The sequence below is a fragment of the Lynx rufus genome, unplaced genomic scaffold (assembly GCF_022079265.1).
Source record: "Lynx rufus isolate CCGP_SWC_20201006 ecotype Redwood Valley unplaced genomic scaffold, mLynRuf1.p SCAF_6, whole genome shotgun sequence".
Lineage (NCBI taxonomy): Eukaryota > Metazoa > Chordata > Mammalia > Carnivora > Felidae > Lynx > Lynx rufus.
The window spans coordinates 30,822,937-30,843,783 of record NW_025814878.1 but is presented as its reverse complement, the minus strand read 5'-3'; the positions used below and the strand labels follow the sequence as shown (position 1 = coordinate 30,843,783).

Genomic DNA, 20,847 nt, shown 5'->3' with positions numbered 1-20,847 from the left:
GTGTTTTGTATTTAACATCTAGATATTTTGTATTTAAAAATAGAAATTTTATTGTTAGTTTCCTACCGGAAACTCTAAAATGCCCTCAATTTTTCCTCTGTAGAAAGTACAAATTCCTTTAAACATAGACTAGTTTAAGGAAGGACCAGTCTTTTTTTTTTTTTTAATATGGAATACAACTGATTTTGTTTGTCTTCATTCTTTTCTGTACTAGAAGAATAAAATGTAGTATTTTTTTTTAGGAGGGTGAGGTGAATATGGGAACTAGCTTGTTTCACGTGCTAATGTTTTAACTGTGGGCTTAATGGGGCACCAGGGTCTATGGTCAAAGGAGTGGAAGTACAGAAAACAAAACAAAACAAGGAACAGTACCTCTTAGCAAAATCCAAAAAAGGAAGAAATGACTAAAAGTTTGAAAGATAAGGGATTATGGATGGAGTCCCCAAGAACATAGAGGTAATCTTTACGAAATTAGCCAGGAGAGAGGGGTCCATAGTCATGCAATTGTCTGATGGCTGAACCAGGTAAAGGAGAGATCAAGTAACATAAAGACTGAGCTCCGAGCACTGAGAGAGCACAGTGTGGCAGGGAACCTAAGAAGGTGATATTGAAGAAGTCGCATTCTTCATCTGGAACAGAATGATTAAAGAAGTGAACTGAACTACTTGCAAGCCTGAGCTAAGAAACTTGGTAATGACACACTTTTCCTGATCTGGTCCTCTTCACTCTTCCATCCTCATAATATTACTCTGTGCTACAGACATTATAAACCTATCCAGGATCCTGATACAGTTATGTCTACACCAGATGCTCCTCTGGCTGGATCACGCTAAACATCACTGTACATCTGACTAATTCTACTTGTTTAAACTGATATACTTCAATCTGGACATCTAAATATCCTTTTCTGATCTCAATCCTAATTTTTGATAGATCATAATAAATTGTCCCCCAAACTCCTGTAGTCTCCAACTAATAGCACTCTTCCCTTGAGTTCTCATACTGAAATTGTTTTCCTGTATCTAATCCATTAGACAGAAAGTCTCTTGAGCTTAGATACTGTATTTCATTTTCTTAATGTGTCTCCAGTGCTTATCACAGCAAATGGCACGCAATTAAGATTTTACATCTACGGAGCTAAAATAAGCATAAACAATTATAATAATAATCATTATTTTAACATTTTAAAATAATTATAGATATAAATAATTTAAAAGCATTTTACATACAATATACAATTAAAGTAATAGATTTTTAAATCTTTCTTGTCAATCTTTTCTTGCAATTATATAATTGTAGTTTTCCTCTATGTAGCAGTAATATACGTTGTATTTTTCTTGGCTTATTAAGAATATGTCCATTATTTTGAGCTCTTTAACATATTGATCCTTATTAGTCCTCTTTTCTTTATTAGTTTCATCTCTCCCTTGAAAAAAAGGCTTGACAGTCTTTCTGAATCTTATGTTATCACCTACTTGATGTAGAAATTCCTAAGTTACTAGTTCTAGTCCTAGTCTGAGGTCCAGCTTTTTAAGTTTATTTCAGCTAAAACTGAATTGTTACTAAAAAAGCTTTCTGCTGATGCCAGGAATGGCCTTAGGCCTTCCCCAAAATTCTAACATCTCTCACATAGTTTAAGGTACTCTCCAGCTTTTTGCCATCACTGGAACATTAAAAAGAAAAATCCTAAGCTTGACAGGGCACCTGGGTGGCTCAGTCAGTTAAGCTTCTGACTCGATTTCAGCTTAGGTCATGATCTCACAGCACGTGGAGCCCTGTGTGGGGCTCTGCACCAAAAGTGCAGGGCCTTCTTGGGATTCTTTCTCTGCCTCTCCCCTGCTTGTGCATGCTCTCATGCTCTCTCTCTCTCTCTCTCTCTCTCTCAAAATAAATAAATAAACTTAAAAAAAAAATCCCAAGCCCGACAAACCTACATTTACAAGAATAACATCAGAAGGAAGTGTCTGTCCTCACCTTGATCACTTCCCTGACCTCTGACAACTACAATAGATCAGACACAATGTCACAGGCTACTATCTCTTAAAGATTGAACTTTCTTTTCTTTTTTAAAATTTTTTTTAACGTTTATTCATTTTTGAGAGACAGAGAGACAGAGCATGAGTGGGGAAGGGGTAGAGAGAGAGGGAGACACAGAATCTGAAGCAGGCTCCAGGCTCTGAGCTGTCAGCACAGAGCCCGACATGGGGCTCGAACCTATGGACCGTGAGATCATGACCTGAGCCAAAGTCAGACGCTCAACCGACTGAGCCACCGAGGCGCCCCTAAAGATTGAACTTTTTTTAGCAGATATATCCAAGCACATAAAAATAGATTTTAAAGGAAAAATATGAGATCATTTCCAGTTGTTTTTCTTAATAAATCCATACACATGACTAATTCTCCTGAAAGCCATTTCACAGGTATAAAATAAGGAATCTGTGAGTACAAATGAGTGTAGATATGGAGAGTGAGTATGTATAGAGAAGACACTGAGGATTAAACTCTAAAGCACTCAAAAACTTACAGTTACGGGAGACCAGAGGGAAAGCCAGTCAAAAATTCAGGAGGAAATTCAACCACAACGAGATAAGAAAACCACGATGTTCCAGAAAATAAAGAAAGGATTTCAGAAAAGAGGGAGTGTTCAACTAGTATTCAAATAATACGAGGACTTTGGATACTAACCCTTTATCGGATATGTCATTTATAAAATCTTCTCCCATTCAGGAGGTTGCCTTTTAGTTTTGTTGATTGTTTCCTTCACTGTGCAGAAATCTTTTATTTTGATGTGGTCCTAATAGTTTATTTTTGCTTCTATTTCCCTTGCTTTGGGACACACATCTAGAAAAATGTTGCTATGGCCAATGTCAGAAACATTACTGCCTGGCTCCCTTCTAGGATTTTTATGGTTTTAGGTTTCACTTGTAAGTCTTTAATCCATATTGTTTGTATGTATGCTGTAAGAAAGTGGTCTAGTTTCATTTTTCTGCATGCAGCTGACTGCTTTCCCCAACACCATTTGTTGAAGAGACTTTTTCCCATTGTATATTCATTCCTCCCGTGTTGAAGATTCATTGACCATATGATTGTTGGTTTGTTTCTGGGTTTTCTATTCTCTGTTGATCTGTGTCTACTTTTGCACCAGGATCATACTGTTTTGATTACTACGGCTTTGTAATATAGCTTGAAGTCTGAAATTGTGATACTGACAACTTTGCATTTCTTTTTCAGGATTGCTTTGGCTATTTGTTGTCATTTGTAGTTCCACATACATTTTAAGACTCTTTGTTCTAGTTTTGTGAAAAATGCAATTGGTATTCTGATAGGGATTGCATTAAGAGGGGAAGTAGGTGGGGGGATGAGTGAAATAGAAGAAGCAGATTAAGGAATGCACTTGTCTTGATGAGCACTGGGTGATGTATGGAATTGTTGAATCACTATATTGTATACCTAAAACTAATATAACGCTATATGTTAACTATACTGGAATTGAAAAAAAATAATATGAGGACTAAGGATTGACCACAAAATTTGCCAATCTGAGAATCACTGATAACCAGGACACATGACCTACCTCTCAGCCTCAATTACCTCATCTGCAAAACAGGATAATAACAGCACCCATTTCATGAAGCTGTGTGAAGGATTAAATAAGATAATACATGTAAGAACCTAGCATAATGCTAGAAACAGAGGAAGAGCTCAGTGATGGGCAACTATATTTTAATTACGGAACACTGAACAGCTTTGATCATAGAACTTATGATATTTTATTGAACACAGGATGCCTGACAACCCTGTGGGAGAGAATTTGGCTAGAGAAGAGTCTGGTGTGAGTAGAAACATATAGAAAGGATTCCAGCTCAGGGGAAAAGCTAGAACAAGAGACAATGAAGAGAAAAATACCTTGGGTAGGGCAATTTCCATCCTTGTATAACACAATTGATATGACTCTGGGCTTTATACTATTTCACAACTAGTAAGCATGTTCTTTTTAAACATTAGTTAAGGTTTGGAAACCATGTGAAAGCAAAAACAATTTTCCATTAAGGACAAATGTTATATAAAGTTTAATTATCTAAATAAGCTTAACATCACAAGTTAAAATCACATTCGTATCTCTTAACCTAGGAGAACAGGTATTTCTTGTTTTTTATATATCGTGTAACTCCACAATTTTACAATCAGCCCTTTCCAATTCTGTGTCTACACAAATAACAATAGACTTATTATACAATTTTTGTGGTCCATGATATATTTATATTTGTTCCATTTGACTAATTTTGTAGTCAGTGACCTGATCTTATAGGACTTCCTCTGATTTTTTTTTCCTCTCTTCACCAGATTTTAAATTACCTATGTAATTGGTTCATGGCAAATACCTTAAACAGTGGCATATCTTACAAAATAGCTAAAAGACGCTTGTTCTAATAGAAGTGTATATTGATAATTAAGTACTGGATGGAGGTTTTCTAAGACATCATGATCATATTGTTGTTAGAGTCTGATGAAGTGTGATAAAAAAAAACTTAGTGCTATAATAGGCTGGCTGAGAGTTTGTCCTTAAATAATGTATTAATATGAGTCATTTCTTTCTCTTTTAATTTTTAGAGTTTTTATGGACCCTCTATTCTCTTAAACTCTATGTTCATTTTTACTTACTACTCGTCTATTATTGAGATAAATCTTTTTCTTAAGTTTTCTACTTTTCAAATTAAAAAAAAATACTGATTTTTGGAAGCCTATCCCCATGCATGCTTTCATAGCACTCTTATACTCATTTTCTATCCTAACATTTACACAGGAAATTTGGTTTGGGAAGCAAAACATAAATGTTTTCATTTATACAGGCCTGGAAACACCACCAAAGATTAAAAGTAATGGTTCACTTGCAAGAAACTGTGAGTTGTAGCAAAACTTATTTGCTCACATATATAGCTTATGTCTTATCAATTTATTTCGGGGTATGGTTTTTATTCTAAAATAAATTCAGAACTGATATAGTAATGGAAAACTCAGATAAATCAGTTTTTAAAACTGCAAAGCCAGCCAACTTACCTCCTCTAGATTTTCCCAACTACTCTTTATATTTTTTTTTTTAATTTTTTTTTTCAACGTTTTTTATTTATTTTTGGGACAGAGAGAGACAGAGCATGAACGGGGAAGGGGCAGAGAGAGAGGGAGACACAGACTCGGAAACAGGCTCCAGGCTCTGAGCCATCAGCCCAGAGCCCGACGCGGGGCTCGAACTCACGGACCGCGAGATCGTGACCTGGCTGATGTCGGACGCTTAACCGACTGCGCCACCCAGGCGCCCCTATATTTTTTTGAAAAATTAAAAAACAGAACTGAAGGTACTGAACTCAAAGAACAGAACTTAAATATCTAGTGAGCCCACACCTAACTCAATGAATCAATGAATCCCCATAGGATTACAGGAAATTGGCAATTCAAATGCCCTTACTCTATACATACTGTGCACTGAATATTCCAAATTACTGATTCTTCCGTTATAGCTGGCCATTTCTAAACAGGGATTTCTAGGTTATGAACATCTTAAAAAGATGAAAACTCTCCTAATCTTCATAAAAGCCAGAAATCTAACGTGAAATGGTTTACTACAAATTTCATTCACTCATTTTGCCAATCCACTGGGAAAATAAATACATTTTTTTCTTTTTCTTTTTTAATGTTTATTTATTATGGAGAGACAGAGAATGAGTGTTGGAGGGGCAGAGAGAGGAGGAGACACAGAACCCAAAGCAGGCTCCAGGCTCTGAGCTGTCAGCACAGAGCCCAACACAGGGCTCCAACTCAGGAGCTGTGAGGTCATGACCTGAGCCGAAGTCAGACACTCAGCTAACTGAGCCACCCAGGCTCCCCTGAACACATTTTTTAAATGACTTTTTTTTGAAGCTAAAAAGTAATACTCACTAATACCGAAAATGTGACAATCACATATTTGGTGGTATATTTTAGTTCTTTACCCCACAGATGGCAGAAGGAGGGAAGGAACAGTATTAACTAATGTTTTTCATCAGCATTTCCTCACTTTCCTGATGAGAACATTGTTAGTTGAAAACTCAAAGAGGGCCAAAATTTAGGTCAATTCAAGTATTTCCGAGTAGGAGTATACTTTAGTCTCCCAGAAGGAAACAGTGTTCTTTGGACATAAACTCTCTGGAGATAATGAGTATTTTATTATTAGTCAGATAACATTCATTTTGGTTGAAATTTCCTTAAAATCAGGCCATGTCTCCTAATGCCTGCCATTTAGGAGTTGTTTTCATTTAGTGGTCATTTAAACCATTCTTTGGCTCTCCAGCTAGAAGTATTAATACAGTACATGTTATGCCAGAGGAAAATTTTAACAGTTCTGTTTACTCTCCCACTTCCAAAAGCACAAAGAAAACTTATAACTATTCCACACTTCCCATTGGGCACAGGGTTCTACCTGCAAGGATTCAGCTGGAACTTGAGTTCGGCTAATTTTCAACTCAGCACTTCCTTTATTCATCCTTTTCCTTCCCCTCCCACCTTTTTCACTTGCTCCTACTACAGTTGGCTGTTTACAGGCTCCAGACCTTGGGTAACTCAAAAACCATGGTGTATTAATCTTTATGTGTCTCAACCTTGAGGACAGCTCAAATATCTGCTAAAAATATGCCGAATTTGTAACTTTTTATTTTTTTTATTTAAAAAAAATGTTTATTTATTTATGAGAGAGAAAGAAGACAGAGCACGAGAAGGGGAGGGGCACAGAGAGAGGGAGACACAGAATCGGAAGCAGGTTTCAGGCTCTGAGCTGTCGGCACAGAGCCCAATGCAGAGCTCGAACCCACAGACGGTGAGATCATGACCTGAGCCGAAGTTGGACGCTTAACCGACTGAGCCACCCAGGTGCCCCAAATTTGTCAACTTTTTAAAAGAAGATCATAAGCTCCCTGTATCTTTCTTATTTCTCAGATTTAAAATCTCAGTGTTTCAATTCTGTGCATGTTTTCCACCATCTTTGCCTTTGGTGTCTGAAGACTGCTAAAACATTACTTTTCGTTATTCATAGGGAAACAGACTTACAGCTTCTCTGTTAGACCAAGAGAATACACCACAAGTAGAGAGATAGTGATCTTTCAAAGTGCAGAGGTGGTTACAAATCCAAACATTCTTAATGTCTACACCACATTGCATTAACAAAAATAAAAGGAGATATAATACTATTGTCTAACGATCTAGATTTACCCTAGGAGCATGGTTTCTTTAATGCTTTTTCAGCCACTAACTGTCACATCAGATCAGAAGTGAGTCTTAACACCCAGCAGCAGCTGGTGAAGTGTTCTCTCTACACCTCCCAGAAACGATTGCTTCCCTCTGCCTTTTTCTGCTCTCACTCTAATTCTGGTACAGGGTTTGTTTTCTGCTCAATTCACACTACCTTGCCATTACTGCCTCCCTTGCTCTTTGCCTTAATGTGTCCTATGGGTGTTCTTGTCTGACAGAAATCTAGGAATTCCGGCAGCAAAGTGGACACTTGGGCATCAAATGGCCAAACAGAGTTAGTGAAATGCAAGATTTCTGGTCCCAGGTGCAGCCTTGGAAGGAGTAGAATATCTCATCTTTCAACCAAAGGTTTGTTTTTCTATGTGGTTATAGGCCCTTTCATCAGAATACAGAAGTTACATTTCTCCTATGTGGCACTCAGCAGTCATAGCCATATATATCCAGGACAGGCAGAAACCCCAGTGAGTACATGTTCTTTCAAACTATCTGAAACTATTTCTGACATAGGAACTAACCCTCAGGAAAGGAGAGTCTGCCCCAGAAGATTCCTATTTCGAAAACAGTTTTAAGCCCAGACATTTATTTAGTCATTTTATAATATTGTTCTCATCTCATTAAGAATCTGAATGCAAAGCTCTTAAAGATACTATGTCTACATTGTCATCAGGCTAAAAGGAATTTTGAGGGGTCACTTGGTATATTCTTATCCCTTTGTTTAGACCCCATACATTATTTTCCCTAACAGCTATCACATTTTCAAAACAATAAATTCCTTCAGTGTAAAACTTCATAGGCTTTGAGATGTGCTGTCATCTCTATTGAGATCTACCCCCCCACACACACACACACCCCTCACCTGCCCTGCTCATATCCATATCACAGTTCTCAAAGTGCTACTACAATTGATTCTTATTTTAGGCATTGCTGAAGCTACAGAACAGTTGTAATCCTACCCTGGAAAATAGTTCTTTCTATTTATTCTAGTTTCTGTAACCTGTCCTCATATTCTCTTCATTTCTAAACTTCTTTGAACATGTAGGTTCATAACTAACAGTGGATACCTGTACTCTTAGATAGCACATGTGTCTGTCCTGTTGTTTAATAGTGCAAGAAATGATCTAGTAAAATTAATGACCCACTGGGAAGGCATAAGTAAAGTTACATAATGAGGAATTTGATACTCTACTCTACATATATAATAAGGTATTTTAATGAGTTAAGTGAGTTTGAATATTTAAACACTGAATAGCCCTTGCAAATTATTCTCTGAGTTTCAAGCAATATTCCATATGCAATTCAAAATCTTAGAGGCTTATTTCCAATGGCTGCTTTCTGTCTGTGGAATATAAAAAGTGTTCTAACCAATCACTTCTAAAAGCATACATAGATAGAAGAGCTTTAATGCAGATATCAGAAGAAACATAAAAGAAGTATATGAAAGGATGACACTGTGATGATAAGAAATAGTTGGTTGCAAGACTTTTCAAGTAGATTATGCAGAAACTGACAGAGCTTCTGTTTATATTCCAAAAATGATCCACTAAGCAGATTTTTATCTTCCTGGTGAAAAAAATTGTTGAAAATGAGGTCAGTAGGTCTGAGCACAGGTAAATTATAGCATCCTCTGATTTTAATGTGATTTCAGAGAAAATATAGTTTTTTATCTACCACACTAGCATTGATAAAACTAATTACAAACAAAGAATTATAGACCCTTCTCAACTGACTGATAAACTGTCAACCGAGGAGAAGTGTCCTGATAACATCACTGACCTGGGATTTTTCCTAGCTTCTGCTTTCACCTTTTCTGGGACAAGAAATCTGTTCCAAAATATCATACCAAAGTTGTCCTCCCTTTAACTCGCAACCAACGTTGTGATAGAAAATGAGAATGTGGGGTGCCTGGGTGGCTCAGTGGGTTGAGCATCCAACTCCTGATTTTGGCTCAGGTCATGATCTCCTGAATGTGAGATGGAGCCCCCCAACTTAGCTCCATGCTGAGCATGGAGCTTGCTTGGGATTCTCTTTCTCCCTCTCTCTCTGTGCCTCCCCCACTTGCACACATATGCTAGCTCATGAGAGCTCTCTCTTTTAAAATAAACAAATAAACATTAAAAAAAGAGAGAGAGAAGATAACTTGACCACACAGTAGCTCCTTAAATGTATACAATAGTATCAACTAGCTCCAACTCATTCAAGTTTAGACTATCACTCAGTTCCCTCAACCATTTGTCAGATGAAAATGGCTCCTGGGTTTTTTAACATCTTAACAAACAACTCAACGTTTAATAAACTTTAATTAATATTCTTCAGAGGTGGAACTCAGAAATAGACAAAAGAATCCATGTGAGGTCTGACCAGTGAAAAAGCAGTCAGAAATTATTAACTTGATATGGAATTCTACATGTAAATGGCATAGGATTTAGTCAAAGACTCTGTTAGTTTTATTTTAGTAACTGTGAGATACCAGAAAATAAAAATAGGTCTCTACCTTAGGTTCCTGACACTGAGTTCCTAAATCCCCTGGAATTTCCTGGGTGATAGGAATATACATATTTTTTTTTTCTGATGAGGTGACCCTGAATGGATTTCTGGATGGGGGTTGGTCACCAGAAAAACCACCACATAATTAGAAGCTTGGAGTTTTCAGCCCCTCTCCCACTGTCCACTCTGGAATTTCCCAGAGAGGGGAGAGGGACTGGAAATAAGGTTAATAATTGATTGTCCCTGTGTGAAGAAGCCTCCATAAAAATGCCAAAAGTATGGGGTTTGGAGAGCTTCCAGGTTAACAAGGGGGTGGCACATCCCAACTATACAGGACAGAAGCTCCTGTGTTTCCAGACCCTACCAGACCTTGCCCTGCTTATCTCTTCATCTGACTGTTTATCTGTATCCTTTATCGTATCCTTTAACAAACTAGTAAACCTAAGTATTTCTGAGTTGTCTGAGCCACACTAGAGAATTCATTGAACCCAAGGAGGGGCTCGTGGGAACCTCCAATTTGAAGCCTTCTCGGACAGAAGTTATAGGTAACCTGAGGACCTACTACCTGCAATTAGCATCTTAAGTGGGGGGCAGTCTTGCGGGACTGAGCCCTTAACATGTGGGATCTGATGCTATCTCTGGGTAGATAGTGTCAGAATCGAGTTAAGTTGTAGGATGTCCAGTTGGTGTCAATAAATTGCTTGGTATGAGAAACACTCACATATCTGGTGTCAGTATTGTGAGTGTGGCAGCCGTGTGAGAGTAAAGGAGAGACTCAGGAGGGGGTCTGGAGGTTTTTCCAAGTCAGTAACCTATGTGTAACTTGTTTTTTGAGGTTCTCTCCTAATAAGACACGTACATCATTTTCATCTGACATTCTGTGAAATGGCATTCTAAAAACTTTTAACCTATTTTTTTCTATGAATTCTTCCCAATAGTTTAGGATTGTTGACTCCTTCCTTTCTGATTGTAATGGACATCTTCAGATCTTCACATACTGTTCTAGTATCTCTACTACTTGCGACAAGCAGTCCTCATTCCCTTCCCCAACAATCTTGGCTGTAGTTGGGGCAGCCAATGAACTGATTCATCCAAGAGATGGGCATGTGCTCCCAAATCCTAGACTTTTTAAATTGGAACAAAACAAAGAGATGATATTCTTATCAAGCGGTGAAACTCATGATTAAGTTGGACCTATGTGGTTAATCCAGAATAATCTCATCTCAAAGTCCTTAATTTTTAGCACATGTGCAAAGTCTCTTTTGCTATCTAATGCAACATATCCATAGGTTCTGGAGGCTTAGTCACGAACATCTTGGGAGGGCATTGGGGGGTAAGGGGGTTATTATGCCTCCTGCTAAAAATGAGACCAGCATCGCATCTCTCACATCATTCCATTCAGCAATAAAAATATATGAAACAGGAAAAGCCATATACTCTCCACATTAATAGCAGCCTGTTAATCAACATTATTTGGGAACAATGATTTAATTTAAAATGACTCTTTCAAGATTGTTTTTCTGGAAAGGAAATTTCTGCTGCTTTTATCTTTTTCTGAAGATGAGTTTGAAGATTCTTACTGGATTTATCCAGCATGCACTCAGAATGCAATCTTTGAAATGGAGAATTAAAAGTATTTTCATACCCACATACTTGAACCCTGAGGCTGCTATCATTCCTGAGTGTAGAGAGTAAACACAGCGTCTCTCTTTGTTTTACTAATTGCTTTGTTTCCCCAAGCTGCTAGCACAACATCTGCTAGGCCAGAACCGCTTCTTCCACACGCCACAGAACCACTGCCGGCCAGATGAACGACCTGCGCTCCATGGGGTAAGGGCAAGTGCTTTCCAGGCACTCAGCAGGCAGTTTTCAAGAGGCAAAGACTTCAAGTAGAAATGAAGCTGAAACCCCACCCCTCCCCAAATCTTTACAATGGTTATGGAGTTGTTGATTCTGTAATGATCTCACACTGTCTGCAATTTTATTGATTTTGTTTTTCAATAGAACTGTTAAAGATTACAATCCTCAGATAGGCAGAATGTGGGCAGATGCTCATATGCTCACACACAGTTCTGCCAAGATATTTTTACATCTTTCTGCACATAAAACAAAATGAAGACATGTGTTATAGACCCATGCTACTGGTAACCCCCCCGAAGAAGGGAGTTTATGGTATGCTCATTTCCTGGATGAAGTATTAAAACAACTCTACCTAGAAAAAACGAACAGCACTTTCAAAATAAAAGAGATTTGCTTCTGAGGCACCTTATAAAACATTCCTAATTACCAAAACCCATTGAGACGGCAATTTGGGTCATCATATCCAAATGTCATCCCTGCTATTTCTAATTCAATATAAACTTCTTGTCACATCTACTGGTTAAGCATCAAAATACAAAATGCTGCAACAGCTTATGCTCTGTTGATGTTCATTCATCTACTGTGCACCAGAAAGGCTCATTTCAAATATGGCATGAAAGAAAGAAAAGTAAGCAAAAAACAAACTCAGAACTAAGACTTGAGATAATGTGCCTCAAGAAAAATGCTAAAGAGGAAAAATCACAAAATCATAGCCTTACCTTGGGAGACTTAGGCAGACCTACGGCCCTGTCTTCTGCCAAGGTGAGCAGGGTTAACCTTGTTTCCTCCACTGCAGGATGTTTGGGAGGGCGAGGTGGGGGGTGGGAGAAAGAGCTTTCATATCTTCGCATCATGTAATATTGTTCTTCAGTGATCTCTTCAACCAGAGTCCTGACTAGAAATGATTTTGTGTCCTTAGAAAAACTATTAACTAACTGAACAGTCATATTTAAGCGGCTGACAGGAATTTCCCAGCACTCCTTGGGGTTGGCAAAGTCACTTATGAGTAGGTAAGAGTCTGTGATGACTTCCTCCAACCGCAGTCCTGGTGTAGCAGCCAAAATGTCTTCGTCAATGGAAAGATCTCTCACAGATACCTTCACATTGAAAGGCAAGTGGAACTGCGAACAGAGCTCAGAAATCTGGTACTGTTTCTTGTCATGAATCAGCTCTACAAAACCTCCTTCCATGTATAAAGGGAGCAGTGCTGCCTCATAGGATTTTTTGAGGATTTTTTCACAGGCCAGAACATTCACCACTTTTTTGATTCCCTCACAAAGGACTTCAGTCGTCTGTGAGTGATGCACTAGAAACTGGTCCCCGACAGATACAGATGACAGCTCATCATGAGAGGGATGAAAGGCTTTGGTGGCCACCACATGGAGAGGCTCCTTTTCGCTCTTTGCTATCTCAAGGTCATAGGCAGTTGGGAACTCCCGAGGTCGCCGCTTGAATTTGCCTTTATAGCTAGTGGGGATCAAGAAGTGCCTTTTAGGAAAATTGCTTCGAATTTCTGAAGCTAAGATCCTCGATGCCTGATACTTTTTGTGGATCACAATGGTTTTCCCAGGCTGTAAAATGCTTCTGGGCAGCTGGTTTCCTTGAGGTGCCTCTATGACTTCAGCCACTATGGGGAACTCTTTACTGGTCATTTCAAAGAGCTCTTGTGTAGATAATAGCTGAAGAAACCAGTTGGCATCATAACTGTCAGTAATGTCTTTGACTTCAACATCTAAACTGGGGAGGATGCGGACTATGTCCTTTCGGACTGAAAAAAAAAAAAAAGACTATGACATTTTGTCCATCAAAATGTTGCTCCAAAATACTATTAGAATCTCTCTTGGTGCCACAGATAAATTCCATTAAAAAAATCAGATACTCATGATGTAACATTTCGTATGTGTGACTTCCTTTTTTCAAATTTTAAAATGAAGTAGATAATATGTAAAATTAACAGCCATAAGCTCACTGCTCAGCTTAAAACACAGGAATTAAGCTGTCCTTTAGAGCTCTGTGAAGCTCACCAAAATCTCATCCTCCTCACTACAACCTAAGGGTAAATCATTCTCCTGATTCTAGTGTTAATTATTTCCCTGGTTTTATCATACATAACATAAATACATAAATATATGCACACATCTGTAAATGTATACTTGGTACTCTGAATAACACCCTTCCTGTAGAAGGCCCAAGACATACATTCTTTACATAAAATTCAATCCTCTTGCAGGACAATACTGCAAGATCATGGGATATAAGGTACTTAAGATTAATATAGGGAAGTGGACAACAAGATGGAATCCTTTTCCAATGTGAAAGTTATTCTTTCTCTGCTGATGTTCCATTAACACCTGGATAGAGAAGGAGTATCATAGGACGGGTCACAGTCAGAGGAGCCATTCAGGAGCCTTAGGTATGCTGGTGGCTGCTTACCACACAGTATTCCTTGCCTAATGTGGAACTGCAGACTAAGAAATCTCTAATTCTTTCTCTAAGCATTCACTATCCTATAAGTCTTTGTTTGAGACTACAGAGACACTTAAAATATTGTCCTAAAATTATTTACCTGTTGTCCATGCACTCTCCCACATAGATTGTTATAAATAGTCTTGAATTAGAAACATAGTTACTATTAACAGGATTTTATAATGGCTCATATTTTCTTAAATTTTTTTAACGTTTATTCATTTTTGAGAGGCAGAGACAGAGTGTGAGTGGGGGAGGGGCAGAGAGGGAGGGAGACAGAATCTGAAGCAGGCTCCAGGCTCTGAGCTGCTAGCATAGAGCCTGACGCGGGGCTTGAATCCACGAACCGTGATATCATGACCTGAGCCAAAGTCGGACCCTCAACCGACTGAGCCACCCAGGCACCCCTTTGGCTTATATTTTCTTGACAGTTTCCTACCACTTAATGTTTTGCAACATTTTCGTGTTTCCCAATATCCCCTGCCACCCTCTGTCAATACACTTTCTTCCTTGCATGCTTTTGGAAAAAAATTAATTTGGCAGATTTCAACGACAGCATTTCCTTTTATAAAGCATTACCTATGTTACTACTTCTTATATTATTAACTTTATGCAACTTCTGGAAACTATAACTTTATAATTTATGTCATATTACTTGCACATGCTGTGTAACAGAGTTGCTGAAGACACAACATAGAAAAGTATTATTTTTTGGAATAGAGAACAGAAAAAAGAAAAAAATCAATGGTTATCAGTAGGATAAATGTCTGTAAAAACTGTAAAGATTCTTTATTTAAAAAAATAAAAAGGCAGCTAAAAGAACACTTCTTAACTTCATCGATTCATTGTATAACATTTAGCATACCCAAACTTTTAAGATTGTTGCCACAGGCTTTCCTGGACCCCAAGGTAATTTTAAAAACACTAAAATCTCAGTAATTGCATAGAAATTAATGAGGTTTAAAAATTGTAGAGATATCACTAGATCAGCATCTTAGGCTCATGCCATTTCTCAAGTTGGAATAGTTAAGCATTGGTAGAACAGATGTCATTAAGGACTTTCTGGGGGCTCTAAATTGATCCATCAGAACATAGGGACCTTAATGTAACTTAGATCCCAATCAATACTGGGGCACTATATGTACTGTGGACACAAGGGTCTTTGATTATTTTGTTGACCAATATATCACAATGTGTTAAATGGTGCCTGGTACATTGTAGGTACTCAACAAATGAATTGAATAAATGAAAAACTATTGCCAGAATAATGTTTTTGATTGAGCATTAAAGGATGTGATCCAGTAAATAAGTAGGGTTCCACATAACATTTCATTGGGGAAAATAAATTTCTAGGACTAATATTCCTGCTATACATCATAGAAGGTATTGTACTTTCATTTAAAACATAATGGAACCTGGAGGGTATTATGCTAAGTGAAATAAGTCAGGCAAAGAAAGACAGATATCATAAAACCTCACATTAAAGGCCTATTTGCCTCAGTTTCTTTTATCTGACACATCACATCTAGCTTTCAACAAAAAATCACAAGGTATATTAAAAGGCAAACAAACAGTACAGTGTGAAGAGACACAGACAAACCAGATATGCAGAGATTTTGGAATTTTCAGACTAGGAACTTAAAATATGATTAATATGCTAAGAGCTTCAGTGAAAGAAAATGGCAAAAAAGATGGGTAAGGTAAACAGAGAGATGGAAACTTTTGGAAATAATTAAAAGGATTTGCTAGGTATTGAAAACATAAAAACAGATACGAAGAATGACTTTGATGGGTTCATCAGAAGACTGGATATGGCTAAGGAAAGAATCAGTGAGCTTGAAGATATTCAAGATACATCAGTAGAAACTTCTCTAATTGAAAAGCAAAGGAAAAAGAGTGAAAAAAATGGAACATAATATCTAAGCACCATGAGACAACTACAAAAGGTGTAACATGTGCACCATGGAGATGCCAAAAGGAAAACAGAGATAGGAACAGGAACAGTATCTGAGTAATAATGTCTGACAATTTTCCAAAATTGAGGAGGCTTAGAGAACAGCAAGCATGATAAATGCCAAAAAATCTACACCTAAGCATATTATATTCAAACTGTAGAAAAATCAAAGAAAAAGAGAAAACCTGAAGGAACCAGAAGGAAAAAAAATCTTACCTCTAAAGGAAGAAGTATAAAAATTAGATCATATTTCTCTTCAGAAACCATTCAAGCAAGAAGAGAGTAAGCGACACACTTAAAGTATTCAAAGAAAAAGCCCATGAACCTAGTATTGTCTCCAGCAAAATTATCCTTAAAATTCAAGGGTGGCAGAATATGCCACCTCAAAATATACCACTTTGGCAAAGGTTATTTTGAGGTAAAGGGACTTGAAAACCAGCAGATATATGAAGGGTATTCTAACCTCTCCTTTTCTTCCTGAAAACAGGTGATAAAACCCCCATGTGAAAGATGCCTTCCCTATACTAGGAGAAAAGAATCATCCTTCTATAGGGAGTTAAATCCAAGAGAAATCTGTCCAAACAGACCTTGTTAAAATAATTCTTATCTTCCTTTAGCCTCTCCACATTCTTAGAGTAGCTACTCTTCCACAGTTGCCTCTCCTTGTTCAAACCGATATAAAAGTATTCAAGTTTTGCCATTTTGGGGGTCTTCATTCCTTTATGAGGGCTCCCCAGTCACATAAAACATTTAAATCTGTATACATTTCTCTACTTAATCTGTCTAATGTCAGTGTAATAGGCCCAGACAATAAACCCTAAGAAGTGACTGTTCCTACAAATTCTGTAATTTTTATTTTTTTATTTTTTTGTGACTTCCATTCTTCAAAATTTTTAAAAAGTAAGTTCTGTCAATTCTAGCCCTGCAGTTTCAATCGCTAGTTCCTCCTATATTATTATCCAATAATAATAATAATTCATATACTTATTGGAATTTTTATTTTTCTAAGTTTGATTTCTTTGCCATTTACTTTCCAAGATTATAATTATTTTTTTTCTCAAAAGTGTTTTCACATTTGATGGCCCAGTGAGTTGTTTTGTTTATATTTTTGTATCACATTATACTCTTTGCTATATGGTGCTTATTAGATGCACAAATAATTTCCAAGATCTGCCTTATTCTAGACATTTTTAAGAAGTTTTTACTCTATCAGAGTTTTATTTGTTTGTTTATTTATTTACTTATTTATTTATTTGACATCAAGTTAATTAGCATATACTGCAATAATGATTTCAGGAGTAGAATCCAGTGACTTATCCCCTATGTATAATACCCAGTGCTCATCCCAACAAGTGTGTTTTTTAATGCCCCTTGCCCATTTAGCTATCTCCCCACCCACAAACCCTCCAAAAACCCTTAGTTTTTTCTCTATATTTAAGAGTCTCTTATGTTATGTCCCCCTCCCTGTTTTTATATTATTTTTGCTGCCCCTCCCCTATGTTCATCTGTTTTGTATCTTAAATTCCACATATGAGTAGTCATATATTTGTCTTTCTCTGACTAATTTCACTTAGCATAATACCCACTAGTTCCATCCATATTGTTGCAAATGGCAAGATTTCATTCTTTTTGATTGCCAAGTAGTATTCCATTGTATATACACACCACATCTTCTTTATCCATCCATCTGTTGATGGACATTTGGATTCTTTTCATACTTTGGCTATTGTTGATTGCACTGCTATAAACATCAGGGTGCATGTGTCCCTTTGAAACAGCATACCTGTATCCTTTGGATAAATACATAGTAGTGCAATTGCTGGGTAGTTCTATTTTTAGTAGAACTAAAAGGTAGTTCTATTTTTAATCATTTGAGGAACCTCCATACTGTTTTCCACAGTGATTGAACCAGTTTACATTCCCACCGGCAAAAGAGTTCCCCTTTCTCTGCATGATCGCCAACATCTGTTGTTGCTGCTTGACTTGTTAATTTTAGCCATTCTGACTCATGTGAAGTGGTATCTCACTATGGTTTTGATTTGTATTCACCTGATGATGAGTGATATTGAGCATTTTTTCACGGGTCTATTAGCCATCTAGATGTCTTCTTTGGAAAAGTGTCTATTCATGCCTTTTGCCCATTTCTTCACTGGATTCTATGTTTTGGGTGTTGAGTTTGATAAGTTCTTTAAAAATTTTGAATACTAACCCTTTATCTGATATGTCATTTGCAAATATCTTCTCTAATTCTGTCAGTTACTTTTAGTTTTGCCAGGTTTTGGTCTGCCCCCAGGAACATTTACATGACCATGCCACTGCAGAGGCCCTTAGACTGCAGCCAGGTGCCAGCCAACCCTAGAAAAATTTCACATGATCGTGTAGTAGCAGTGGTTCAGGGACTATAGTAATTCACAACATGAATCTGGCCAGGCTTCACAACACCCTAGCAACCTTGCTCCAATACCAGCAAATGTGGCTGTAATCTTGGGTCTGCTGGGACCTTTGTGGGGAGGCTGAATGGCCTCTACTGAATGCCCTCCCGGTAGAGGAATCACCTCTCCCATGTGGCCCTCAGACCCCTTGGACCCCACTGTCTTCTCCTGGGAATTTGCCCTTTACACCAGAGCACTGCCAGTGATTGAGCTGTGGAGTTTCCGACTCTGCACTCCCCTGTTTATAGTCTTTATGGTATTGAAACCCTCTCCTTTCTCCCTTTCTCATTCAGTTTCTTATGGGTGTTTCCCTTCTTTCTCTTTCTCTCCAGCTGCTTTTGACGGGAATGTTTTTCCTGTACTCTCCCCTCTGTCTCCATCTTCTCTCTGGAAACCACAGCTCCCTAACTTCCACGGCTTCTCTTTCCCCTACTTCACCTCTCTGTGCCACATACCTGCTGAGTTCTGTGGCTCAAGTTATGTAGATTTTTGTGTTAGTCCTCAGATCAATTTTCTAGGTGTGCAAAATGGTTTGGTGCTGACTTAGCTGCATTTCAAGGACGAGAGAAGCAGCAAACTGCCATTCTTATTCTAGACTTTTAAATTAAAATTTTCTTCATAGTTCATCCATTTGGTTTCAGTTTCCTTTATGAATATTCTGTGAATTATATATTTTTTTCAATTTACTTAGCTTCATTTCAATTTAAGAGCAACTATACTGTGAATTTCCATTTGGTTAGATAGTTCTTCCCCATTTCTACTGCTGTTTGTATTTATGAATAGAGAAAGTGCCTTTTGGGTTGCTGATCATGACCTTCACTGAGAAATCAAGGGTCATTTTAAATGAATATACTTAGGGGCACCTGGGTGGCTCAGTGGATTGAGCACCCAACTCTTGATTTCTATTCAGGTCATGATCCCAGGGTCGTGGGATCAAGGCCCATTCAGGCTATGTGCTGAGTGTGAAGCCTGCTTAAGATTCTTTCTCTCCCTCTGCCCATCTCCCTTGCTCACACACACACTCTCTCTCTCTCTAAAATAAAAATAAATAGGGCTCAGTCGGTTAAGCATCCGACTTCAGCTCAGGTCATGATCTCGTGGTTCGTGAGTTGGAGCCCCGTGTAGCACTCTGTGCTGACAGCTCAGAGCCTGAAGCCTGCTTTAGATTCTGTGTCTCCCTCTCTCTCTGCCACTTCCCAACTTGTGCTCTCTCTCTCTCTCTCTCAAAAATAAACATTAATAAAATAAAATAACAAAATGAATATACTTACATTTAATATGGGTTTATTTATGATACTTTTCTTTTTACATTTTTATTTAATGTATAAAAGTTAGGAGAAGTGAATAGCCATTTTCTTATATTGGATGATACATGTCAACCTGTGTTCTCCATTGATGTTTGTGATGGTTATTTCTATGTATCAACTTGACTGGGCTACAGTATACAGTTACTTAATCAAACACTACTCTACACCTTTCTGTGAAGGCATTTTGCAGATGTGGGTAACATCTTAATCAGTTGACTTAGGATAAAGGATGTTATCCTCAATGAGGTAGGGGAGACTTACCTGATTAGCTGAAAGCTTTGAGAGCAAAAACTGGAGTTTCTCAGAGAAGAAAAAACACTGCCTCAAACTACAGCATCAACTTCTGCCTGATTTTCCAGCCTGCCAATCTGTCTTATGAATGCAGAACTTATAACTCCCATAATTACATAAGCCAAGTCCTTAAAATTAATTAATTGATTAATATGTAGTCTTGTATATATTAAACAATATAATTATATATGACATTATAAATACCTTCTTTTTCTCTGGAGAACCCTGACTAGTAAAATATTTATAGTTGGTAGTAAAAGAATAAATATACACAGTGAAAGCTGTACTTTCTTCTTCTTGCTGTTTGATATTTCTATTAGCAGTAAGATTACTTGCCTAAAGGAAGAAAATGAAATGGAAGCTGACTAGGGTATTCACTGGTTCTAAATATCATGTTAAGTCACAATATTTTCATAGGCACCTTAGGAAAAGCATCACTAATAAAAATTGAATTGTTATACAAATATAAATGATATCAACTTTGGTGCCCTGAAGTGAATATTCATTCTCCTTAGGTGTTAAATTCATAAGTATGTTATCATAATAAATCAAATCTGGATATGGTGAGAGAGAAAAATCTCTTGTTACCTAAATAGGAACTCTGTACTATGCAATAAACACATGCACATGCACACACACACACACACACACACACACACAGAAACAAATGTTTAAGCTTCTTCATTAATTCATATATTCAATTTGTTCAATGTTGAATATTTACTTTATCTCATCATTGAGAAGATAAAAATACATAAGATCTTGACTCTGATAT

The 20,847-nt window shown here is 37.5% G+C and overlaps 1 protein-coding gene across 1 annotated transcript in view; it reads right to left on the bottom strand.

Annotated features, from left to right (window-relative positions):
• Positions 1-20,847, bottom strand: part of THEMIS (thymocyte selection associated) — a 174,724-nt gene that overhangs the window by 71,651 nt on the left and 82,226 nt on the right. The window contains exon 4 of the mRNA XM_047101917.1: positions 12,342-13,390. Within this exon, the coding sequence (XP_046957873.1) occupies positions 12,342-13,390 (1,049 nt within the window). The remainder of the gene's footprint in view (positions 1-12,341; positions 13,391-20,847) is intronic.